Source organism: Ranitomeya imitator, chromosome 1, assembly GCF_032444005.1.
Source record: "Ranitomeya imitator isolate aRanImi1 chromosome 1, aRanImi1.pri, whole genome shotgun sequence".
Classification (NCBI taxonomy): Eukaryota; Metazoa; Chordata; class Amphibia; order Anura; family Dendrobatidae; genus Ranitomeya; species Ranitomeya imitator.
In genome coordinates, this window is record NC_091282.1 from 393,916,876 (window position 1) to 393,928,929 (window position 12,054).

General features: G+C 44.6%; 1 protein-coding gene across 2 annotated transcripts in view; it reads left to right on the top strand.

Annotated features, from left to right (window-relative positions):
• LOC138674246 (uncharacterized) overlaps positions 1 to 12,054 on the top strand; it is a 205,363-nt gene that overhangs the window by 150,098 nt on the left and 43,211 nt on the right. For both annotated transcript variants that reach the window (XM_069762139.1, XM_069762141.1), the window contains exons 13-14: positions 6,715 to 6,802; positions 7,647 to 7,695. In XM_069762139.1, coding sequence (XP_069618240.1) covers positions 6,715 to 6,802; positions 7,647 to 7,695 — 137 coding nt within the window. The remainder of the gene's footprint in view (positions 1 to 6,714; positions 6,803 to 7,646; positions 7,696 to 12,054) is intronic.

Below are 12,054 nucleotides of genomic sequence, written 5' to 3' on the forward strand. Positions count from 1 at the left end.
AATAACGGTTAGAGTTGTGAATGGGGCGACACTCCCACTGCAAATCACACACCAGACAGTTCCGTTCTCGCTGTCCATACCTCCTTCCCACCAGGAGATTATTTCCCTTCTTGTCCTTCCTGAGGGAATGGATGAGATTTTGCTGGGAATACCCTGGCTCCGTTTCCACTCCCCACATATTGAGTGGTCCTCAGGGAGAATATTGGGTTGGAGTAAGTCTTGTTTGGGCAGGTGTGTGAGTGAGTGTGTACAGGTCTCTACTACCGAGGTACACGCAGATCTTTCATCACTTCCCAGGTATTATTGGTGTTATGCAGACGTGTTCTCTAAAAAGGCTGCTGAGACTCTACCGCCCCATCGCCCTTACGACTGTCCTATCGACCTCTTGCCTGGAGCCGAACCTCCTCGGGGAAGGGTATATCCCCTCTCTCTCCCTGAGACGGAGGCTATGTCTCAATACATTCAGGAGAATTTGGCAAGAGAGTTTATAAGGAAGTCAGTGTCTCCGGCAGGGGCGGGATTCTTCTTCGTGCAAAAGAAGAACGGGGAGTTACGTCCTTGCATCGATTACAGGGGTCTCAATGCTATCACTATTAAGAACAAATACCCGTTGCCCCTGATATCGGAGCTCTTTGACAGATTAAGGGGAGCTAAAATATTCACCAAATTAGATCTGCGGGGTGCCTACAATCTGATTCGCATCCGTAAGGGGGACGAGTGGAAAACGGCTTTCAATACCAGGGATGGGCACTATGAGTACCTGGTGATGCCTTTCGGGCTCTGTAATGCCCCAGCCGTTTTTCAGGACTTTGTCAACGATATCTTCCGGGATATGCTTTCTACCTCGGTCGTAGTCTATCTGGATGATATTCTCATCTTCTCTCCAGATATTGACTCCCACCGGAGAGATGTTGGCAGAGTCTTCGAACTCTTACGGGCGAATTCCTTATATGCAAAGTTGGAGAAGTGTGTGTTTGAGCAGGAGTCCTTGCCTTTCCTGGGCTATATCATCTCGGCCCAGGGATTGGCTATGGATCCTTCCAAACTACAAGCAGTGATGGACTGGCAGGAACCCCATTCTCTTAAAGCGGTGCAGCGCTTTATGGGGTTCATAAATTACTATCGCCAGTTCATTCCCCACTTCTCAACTTTGGTAGCTCCCTTGGTATCCCTCACCAAGAAGGGAGCGAATCCCAAATCGTGGTCCGAAGGGGTCTCCAAGGCCTTCACTTCTGTAAAGTCCCATTTTGCTAGCGCTCCCATCTTACATCGTCCCGATGTGGGTAAGCCATTCCTTTTGGAAGTGGATGCCTCATCCGTTGGTGCTGGAGCAGTCCTCTATCAAAAGGATGCTCAGGGTCGAAAGCACCCATGCTTCTTTTTCTCAAAGACCTTCACACCAGCGGAGAGAAATTACTCCATCGGGGATAGGGAGTTGCTGGCAATGAAGTTGGCCTTTTCGGAGTGGAGACATCTCTTGGAGGGTGCTCGGTTCCCATTCCAAGTTTTCACGGATCACAAGAATTTGGTCTATTTACAAACAGCCCAGCGGCTGAATTCTCGTCAGGCCAGATGGTCCTTGTTTTTCTCCCGGTTCCACTTTACCCTATATTATCTCGCCGGGGAGAAGAACATTCGTGCTGACGCTCTCTCTCGCTCCTTCGTGTCAGCTGAGGAGGAGGAGGACGAGCCTCGGCTCATTGTCCCTTCGGAGAGTCTGAGAACTGTAGCTCCGGTTTCGCTAGAGTCTGTGCCCCCAGGCAAGACTTTTGTTCCCATCAATTTGCGTCCGGAGGTTCTCTCTTGGGCTCATTCGTCCAGAGTGGGTGGACACTTTGGGGCAAAAAGGACATCTGAGTTACTGGCGAGAATGTACTGGTGGCCACATATGGTTCGTGACGTCGGAGACTACGTTCAGGCATGTGTCTCTTGTGCCAAGAATAAGTCTTCCCGACAACGGCCAGCTGGTTTGTTATACCCTCTGCCGGTGGCAGACAGGCCCTGGGAGATGGTCGGGATGGATTTTGTTGTGGGTCTGCCCAAGTCTCGTGGCTGTACCATTATTTGGGTAATCACTGACCATTTTTCTAAAATGGTGCATTTGGTGCCGCTTCCCCGGTTACCTTCTGCACGGGCCTTGGCAGCGTTGTTTGTCAAACACATCTTTCGTCTTCACGGTATGCCAGACAAAATTGTCAGTGACCGAGGTCCCCAGTTTGCGTCTCGGTTCTGGAGAGAGCTTTGTCATCTTCTCAGTATCGAGTTGAATCTCTCTTCGGCTTATCATCCCGAGACGAATGGGTTGGTAGAGAGAGCCAACCAGACCTTGGTCACATATCTGTGACATTTTGTTTCTGCTAAGCAGGATGACTGGGCATCTTTGCTACCGTGGGCGGAGTTTGCTCTTAACAATGCTGTCACTGATTCCACTGGACAGACTCCATTCCTCCTTAACTATGGTCAGCATCCGTGGGTACCTGTGCCCATGCCCGTGTCTTCCGCCGATTCCAGGGTGGCAGACTGGGCTGTGGAGGCACGGGACATTTGGGATCGCACTCAGGATGCCATTCAGGCTTCCAAGGAGAGAATGAGGTCCTCCGCCGACGCACATCGGCGCCCCGCTCCAACCTTTGCTCCTGGCGACTTAGTGTGGCTCTCCGCCCGTAACATCAGGCTGCGAGTTGAGTCTACCAAGTTTGCACCTCGCTACTTAGGTCCTTTTAAGGTCCTCGAACAGGTTAATCCTGTGGTTTACCGTCTGGCCCTTCCTCCACGCCTAGGTATCACCGACACCTTTCATGTGTCCCTCCTTAAGCCCGTCTACATGTCCCGGTTTTCTGAGTCATCTACTGGGACGTCGGGTTCGTCTACGGACGATTACGAGGTGAACGCTATCTTGGGGTACAAGGTGGTTCGTGGCAAAAAATTTTATTTGGTGGACTGGAGGGGTTACGGTCCTGAGGATAGATCCTGGGAGCCTGCTGAGCACATTCGGGCTCCGCAGCTCATTGCTGCCTTCGAACGTAGCGAGGCCCAAGGAGGGGGGGGCCCTAGGGGGGGGGGGGTAATGTTAGGGGGTCGAGTTCCCGCTTCTGCACAGGGGGAATCTCGAACCATCTCCGCTGCGGTCTCCCATTCTTATCCAGCCGCAGTGGAGTCTGCTCAGCAAAGACGTCGGTCCCAGCATCTTGCTCATTCTCACTCTGTTCTTAGAGTTACTGCTGCTTCTCCAGTCTCTGCCATTAAAGTCAGTGCTGGTCAGCAGCGAGCGGACTTCTCTGGGACTAAGTCCTTGTCTGCACGTACTGAGCATGCCCAGGGTAAGATCTCCCGTTGGAGATCGAGGGTCATGTGCTCAGGCTCTGCAGCACATTCCATTGGTCCTCTTGGCAGGTCTTGGAAGGGCAAAAGTGTTGTAGCCACTTCCTGTGCTGCAACTATATAAACTGCGCATGACCGCACGGCCATGCGCTAGTATTGTCTCATAATGATATATGTGTGTAGATGGATGTATGTCGAAGGATGAAAGCTCCTAAGTATCCCTCCCTAGAGTTGTTGTCTGCTCGCGGATGTTGGTAGCTATCTAGCGCCCGACTAACCATCTGCACGATACACACATTACAGCGTCCTCTTGCTGTGTCCGCCTGTACGGCGCCTTGCGCTTGCCTTGCGCTTTCCATACCCAAGCCTGGGTGTTTGGTGGCGTCTGTCAGTGCGGCATTGCTCGCACTCCTGTGCATTTATATATTTCTATTTAGTTTCCTTTCACGCCCAGTAGCGGTGTAGTGCCAGCAAGGGTCTAATCGGACTTCAATCCCGGCTGGGGTTAAGTACGCTACTTGCTCGCGCTTTAGGTGCGGTACCGCGGTCCTGTGACTTAACAGGATTGCTTATTTCACGCTGGGTGAGGTTTAACCCACGTGTGTATACTTTAGTGTACTGCCATTTAGTCTGCAAATTGCTAGCAGCAGGTTTTCACCTGCACGGTGGACCCCGGACTGCGAACGCATCTATATCATCTGTCTTGGTGCGTTCCGCCAGTCCTAACACAAAGTAATTGAGATCTTTCAATCTGAAAAAAGTTATAAAGCCATTTCTAAAGCTTTGGGACTCCAGCGAACCACATTGAGAGCCATTATCCACAAATGGAAAAAAACCTGAAACTGTGGTGAATCTTCCCAGGAGTGGCCAGCCAACCAAAATTACCCCAAGGGTACAGCGACGACTCATCTAAGAGGTCACAAAAGACCCCACAAAAATATTAAGAGAACTGCAGGCCTTACTTGCCTCAGTTAGGTCAGTGTTCATGACTCCACCATAAGAAAGAGACTGGCAAACATGGCCTGCATGGCAGAGTTCCAAGATACCACTGCTGAGCAATTAGAACATAAAGGTTTGTCTCAGTTTTGCCAGAAAACATCTTGATGATCTCCATGGCTTTTGAGAGAATACTCTGTGGACTGACGAGACAAAAGTTGAACTTTTTGGAAGGTGTATGTCCCATTACATCTGGTGAAGTAACACAGTATTTTAGAAAAGGAACATCATGCCAACAGTAAAATATGGTGGTGGTAGTGTGATAATCTGGGGCTATTTTGCTGCTTCAGGACCTGGAAGACATACTCTGGAAAATGGAACCATTCTGCTGTCTACCAAAAAATCCTTAAGGAGAATATTTGTGACCTCAAGCTGAAGTACAATTGGGTTATGCGGCAGGCCAATGATAAAACTCACCAGCACGTCCACCTCTAAATGGTTTAAGAAAAGAAAATTAAGACTTTGAAGTGGCCTAGTCAAAGTCCTGACCTTAATCCGATTGAGATGCTGTTGCATCACCTTAAAAATGCGGTTCATGGTCAGAAACTCTCTAATATGGCTGAATTACAACAATTCTGCAGAGATGAGTTGGCCAAAATTCTTCCAGAACGTTGTAAAAGAAACATTGCCAGTTATTGCAAACATTTGATTGCAGTGGTTATAAGGGTGGCCCAACCAGTTATTAGGTTTAGGGGCAATTACTTTTTCACAAAGGGCCTTGTAGGTTTGGATTTCATTATCCCTTACTTTAATTTAGAAACTGCATTTTGTGTTTACTTGTGTTATATTTGTCTAATATGCATATTTGTTTGGTGATCTGAAACATTTAAATGTGACAAACATGCAAAAGAATAGGAAATCAGGAAGGGGGCAAATACTTTTTTACACAATTGAATGATTTGAGTCACTATAGTAAATATTAATCCCAGAAGTGGAGAGAAGAACTACAATAACAGATAGCAAAAATATGTACTACTTACAGAATAAGTAAAGGAAGGTCAAACAATCCGAGGTTAGGTCCAGGAAATGGTGAAGTGCAACAAGGGAAGTCAGAGACGAAATCCAATTCACGAGCCGAGGTCAGGAAAACCCGAAAGACAAGACAATTTACAGGGAGCAGGCACATGAGAAGTCAGGTCACAAGGAGAGAGTCTAATTCCAGGAGGGGAATAAAGTCAGGGTGGGACACGCACAGAGCACAGAGGGATCAGACTTACACTGACAGCAGCAAGTGTACGATTGACACTGGATGGAGGAGCTAGCATGCTTAAGTGGAAGACTAATCAAGGAAACTGAACACAGATGATTGTAGCACAGACCAGCACAACCAAAACAGACTGACAGCCCCTACACAAAGTAATATATCAGACAGGAACAGAGTGGAGATTGTGACAAATTGTAAATATAATTGGCAATGCCTTATAATGGATAACACAAATAAATTAAAAACTGGTTGTTAGGAATCCAAATTTTTAAATGGTGTAGTGAGAATGCTGAGTGATAGGGGCTTTTCCACTTCAGTTTAGGTTGTTCCCCATTCCCATGGATCTCTACTACTAGCATCACAATAACTTGTCTGTCTGTGGAAAACATGTAACCAAAAACAACGTAGAATGTCCAGGTGGTTTGATTTATGCGCGTTATCCATAGGATATAAATACTAATCCATGAGAGATGGACCTTTGGTGTGATGAAATTGGGGAGTACAACACTAAGGGCCCGTTCACACAGCATTTCCTCCTACTTTCAGAAGTCCCTTTCAGAGCTTACATCTGAACCCCCCTTAAAACGGGGCTCAGGCTTATGCGTTGATGAAGTTATTGACTATAGTGGTGCAGACAGAGTGATCGCGTACTCTGTTTTCGGCCGTATACGCCTAGTAGAGGTGGACAGCAAGACAGTCTACTGTAGGCCACTGTAGTTCCTAGTATATTCTGCTTATGGTCACAATATACTAATAACGGTTATAGGTATGCCTTTCTTTTTTTTTTTTTTGCTTAATGTTTTTAGTTTCCGTTCCCCAACCTTTTTCTATGTCCTCTTTCCTTACACCCCAAAACCCTCCCTTCACCCCATTATCACCCAGCACTCATATATCATCAGACTGGTTGTTCAAAAAATATATACTGCATATGGACTATATGTTCTAGTTTAACTCCCTCAATATGCATGATATGATTGGGAGGATGCAATAAAGTGTTTATGTTCATTTGTTTTGTACAACCTGAATATAACTTAAAAAAATCTTTAAAAATATGAAAAACTGCATAAAGGCATTTTTTTTTATAGAACATGTAAATCAAGTGTTGCAGTTTTACAATGCAGGTTTTAGACTGAGTACTACATGTGAATATAGTATGATCACATTTTTACCTTTTTTTCCCCTCAATATTAAAGCTTTTTGTATTTGGTGGAAGAAATGATGAAAAAGACTTCAATGATGTAATGGCTATGAAACTCATAAATCCTTCTGACAGACAACCCAGTAAGTTATACAATGCAATGTTACAGAAAGATTAGATTTATAAGAATGTAAGAAAATGATCTGTATTAAGTGTATATTCTTAAAAGGGTGGTCCGAAACTAAAAAATGCTGAAATCCTAAATATTTATTTAATGTCATAATCTAACCCTTTTTTTTCCCAATATTCCTTAATTAAAAATACTCTATTGTCCTCTTGCTATGCTGTCTTTTTTTTTTAACTGGTTCCTATGTGATGGTGGTTTGCTTGAGAATCCCATTGCATGCTGTGATACTCAAACGAGACGTCATCAGGGGCAGAGGCTGTGGTCACTGCCACAATCTCTGCCTGCCCCACCCTTAAAAAGAACCATCGTCAGTGATCCAATTCAGGGGCTTTGCTAGTCCTTGCAGTACTGAGCATGCATCAGTTGTCAATTCCAATGGATCCTTTGTAGGATCTTGTATATTGTACAGTGACATTGCACTACCCTGCGAATCTGATGAGAAGTGATGAGTCGGAAAGAGAGCGCACTGTCATTGCAAATTGTAAGGAAAGAATGAGCGGGTAGAGACTAGTGATGTCACCAACTTCTGCTCCTGATGATGAATTGTTTGAGTATCCCAACATGCACTGGGATTCTCAAACAAAGCATCAAACATGAAATAGTAAAAAAATAAATAAATAAATAAACAAACAGTTACAGTACTGAGGGAATGATAGGGACTTGTTAATTGAAGTATATTAGAATATAAATTAGATTATGATATTACATAGACAGACATGTAGGATAAAAATAAATGTTAGTATTTAAAGAGGTGCTCTGAAACTGAGTTTAACTGCTTGACATTTTTTAATCCTTTGCAGTCATGAAAGACATTCTGTTAGAATGTGGGATTCAAGGCATAAGCAATGGGTATGTAGAACTTTGTAACTCTAAGTAAATACATTATGATACTACCTATACTCCATGAATAAATTACAATGTCCCTTGTGTGAAGAATATTGGAGACATAATTCCATGTCAGTCATCTGTATACTATTTGGCATGGAATTATGAAAAATCCTTCAGCACATGCTGTGGTAACATGACATTTGGCCAGCTCAAAGGATTCACATACCCCTAACTAGCAGCTGGTGTGCAAGCTTCTACAGGAAGACCCCCTGTGGATCCTTTGTTCAGTCAGCTTGGATTTTCCCTTCCCCATGACAGCACCCTTACTTGAGAGATGGCTCCCGCCCCCAAGAACAGGAAACCTGCAGAGGAGATAAAAGATGGGGGCGGCACCTCTCTTCTCAGTTTGGTTTCCTGTTCTGGCGGGGAGCCTGCGGTGCTGCATACGGAGGGATCTCCCTCTGGCAGATTCTGGTCCGGAGACCAAGGCCTGCGGCGGGCAGCAGGACACTTACAGGCCCTGGAGCTGCAGAGAAGTGTCCTGCCTGCTGCGGGCTCCCCGGCGTTTGCTCCTGGCCGGAGGCTGAGCTGGGGAAAGGGGGCGTGCCCATCATGATGCCGGCCGCTGAGTGAATGGGGGAACTTCCGGTATCAAACCGGAAGGGGCGTCACATGCCAAGTGAGAGCGGTGTGCTGACACTCCTGAAGAGGAAGAGCTTCAGGGATGCACACACCGCTCTAAAATCATTTAAGGAGGGAGCGGCAATTCTGACGCCAGCTACAGCCTCCTGCAGAATGGTGGACCCGGTGGAATCGGCTTGTTACGGTAGAGAACCCACAGCCTGCCGTGGTATTGAGGTTCCGGGGGTGAGTGCCTTTTTAAGGCAAAAATCTGTAACACTATACTATGCTATACTATGTAAAGATCTGTAACACTATATTTCTGTGTCACGTATACAGGGAAAGAAAGTGACGTCCAAACAAAAGAAAGTATGTGCATTCTGTGAGAAAGCCCTCCCTAGAGCATATGAAAAACGGATCTGTCGTTCGTGTGTAGAGAAAATGATGACTGATTAGTCTTCATCACTTCTCCAGAACATTAAAGCGATTGTTAGAGACTAGGTCCAGAGCACAGTAAAAGAGCAATTAAAACAACATGGATTGCATAGTTCCAAAAATACATCTTCTGCCCCTGCACAAATCTCTGGCATAGAATCTGAGGGGGAACCAGGGGAATTACTGCCTGGGGGTGACTCAGAAGAAGAGTGTGGTCGCCCGTATGTGTTATCTGAAGATATTGGGAAATTGTTGAAACTTGTTCGTTCTACCATAGGAGTTGAAACCCCAAAAGAACAGCAATCAATCCATGATTCAATGTTTAGCAACCTGGAGCAAAGGAAACAGAGGTTATTTCATGATAATGTCCTAAATCTGATTATAAAGGAATGGAAAAAGCCGAATAAGAAAATGGCAGTCCCCTGTTGTGAATTCTGTGGCCAAGCTCCCTCCTGTGGTCGTGAGTGGTACTTCGGCTGGTTCTGTCTATGAGCTTCCTTTGGTGGATGAGAGTGGTACTGCGGCTTCTGAGTTTCCTTCCTTAGGTGATGAGGTTAAGTCGTTAGGTGCTGCTCTATTTAACTCCACCTGGTGCTTTGATCCTGGCCTCCAGTCAATGTTCTAGTATTGGTCTTGCTTCCTCCTGGATCGTTCCTGTGGCCTGTTTATCCTGCATAGCTAAGTTCTGCTTGTGTTACTTTTGTTTGCTATATTTTCTGTCCAGCTTGCTATATTGGTTTTTCTTGCTTGCTGGAAGCTCTGAGAGGGAGCACCTCCGTACTGTTAGTCGGTGCGGAGGGTCTTTTTGCCCCTCTGCGTGGTTGTTTGTAGGTTTTTGTGTTGACCGCAAAGCTATCTTTCCTATCCTCGGTCTATTCAGTAAGTCGGGCCTCACTTTGCTAAATCTATTTCATCTCTGTGTTTGTATTTTCATCTTTACTCACAGTCATTATATGTGGGGGGCTGCCTTTTCCTTTGGGGAATTTCTCTGAGGCAAAGTAGGCTTATTTTTCTATCTTCAGGGCTAGTTAGTTTCTCAGGCTGTGCCGAGTTGCATAGGGAGCGTTAGGCGCAATCCACGGCTACCTCTAGTGTGGTGTGATAGGATTAGGGATTGCGGTCAACAGAGTTCCCACGTCTCAGAGCTCGTCCTATGTTTTTGGTAATTGTCAGGTCACTTTGTGTGCTCTGAACTTCAAGGTCCATTGGGGTTCTGAATTACATGTTCATAACAGTCCCCCAAGCATTAAAATGTAAATATCCCTTTGATGAGGAGATATGTGACAAATTGGAGAAAGCGCCTCAGCTTGATGCCGCCATTGCGAGTACCTCCAGAGGTATTGCTCTTCCCTTTGAGGACATGGACGCCTTGAAGGACCCCCTTGACAAAAAGGCGGATGAGAGATAGCGGATTAGACAGGACCAAGCATTCCAGGAGTTTAGAGATGAAGGGAAGATTAGAGACGGGTCTATAGTTAGCAGCACAGTTTTGGTCGAGGGATGGTTTTTTAAGTAATGGATGTATGAAAGCATGTTTAAATGAGGAGGAAAATATACCGGAAGAGAGCGAGAGGTTCAATATTTTTGTTAGGTGAATGGTGACAGCAGGGAAATGGACTGGGGAGATGTGATGGAATAGGGTCACTGGTGCAAGTAGTACGGCGAGAAGATACAAGGAGCCTGATCACTTCTTCCGTTCAAAGTCAGAGAGTGAGCTAGATGCAGTGGGGGAGGGAGGACAGTGCATGGCATGAGGGGATTGGGAGAAAATTTCATGTCAGATATGGTCAATTTTTTTCTCCTCCCTACCTGCCCTTCTGCCACCGAGTACTTGTTGATTTTTGCCAGTTTTTTCTTATTCGTGCATTCTGCAGCCATCAAGTGCTGATCAGTGACGCAAATCACTGATCCGTACACATGCTCTCTGTTTCTCACAACTTTTTTGTCTCTGTGTATTTTTTTATCTCCCCCTCCCCTTTTGCACAACTTTGTGGGTGCGTCGTAAAGTCGCTGATCAGACACACATAACTGATTAGCTTCTGTGTTCGCTTTTGGCAAGGACTTTTTGTTGTTTCCTGTGAAAAAAGAATCAGAACAAATAATTTAGATTAGTTGATAGGACTAGATTAGGAACAGTAAAAATATACTGTAGTAATCAGTGTGTTACAGTATTTTTACTGAAATGAGTCAGGGTGTCAGATAGTAAATAGTAAAAAAAAATTGATTAAAAAAATAGATTTAGATTCGCTGAGAGGGCTAGATTAGGAACAGTAAAAATATATCATAGTAAATTGTGTCTACTACAGTATTTTTTACTGAATTTATTAAGGATTAGTGTAAGTGCAGAAAAAAAGAATTACATGCTTGCTTGCGTTCTACAGCCGTTGAGTGCTGACCATTGACGCACATCAGTGATCAACCTCCGGTTGTTGCTTTTTTTTGTGTTTGAAAAAAAGAATAACATTTTTTTTTATTAAGTTGATAGGACTAGATTAAGGAAAGTAAAAAATATACAATAGTAATCGATATCTACTATAATATTTTGTACTGAATTTAGTTAGGGTTAGTGTCAGCGTAGAAACTAAAAAATCACATTCGTGCGCCCGGTTGTTCCTTTTTTGTGTGTGTGTAAAAATATATTGTCTACTGCAGTAGTTTTTGCTGAATATAGTCAGGGTTAGTGTAAGATACTGTAGTTGCGGATGCTCAGTAATTTTTTTTTTACTGACATCCGTTTAGTACACATTTTTATATTCTTATCTTTTTCTTTCTAGATTCTTCTCTTTTTTTTCTAATAAAAAAAGTTTATACCAAGCACTCACACAGACACACACATGAATAAAATTTGGTACCCACACAAACATCGCATACGTGACAAAATGTCCCGCTCATCCAAGTCACTATATTCAGTGCATGAGGCATATACCTTCCTTGCCTCCAACACTTATAGTGAGGGAGAAGATTCCTTTATTTTTCCTCCTCCTCCTCAAGTGATACTGAACCGCCGCACAGATGTCCCAAGACAGAAAATGAACCAGCAACCCCTTATAAACCTTCCTCACCAAAGATTATGAGCCACTGATTCCCAATTTTGTGGTGCAATCAAGAATAAAATTTGACTCCACAGGCCTCACAGAAATAGACTTTTTCAAAGAGGATTTTGTAAATCTCATGGTGGCTCAAAGAAATTTGGACACTCAGCAATTTTTTGGCACAAAACCGCTTTTCATCATTTTCTAACTTGACCACTGTAGATGCAGTAGAAATGGTAGGGCCTGGTACTTCACATGGGTTTAGGCTAAGTTCACATTAGCGTATCTGTGT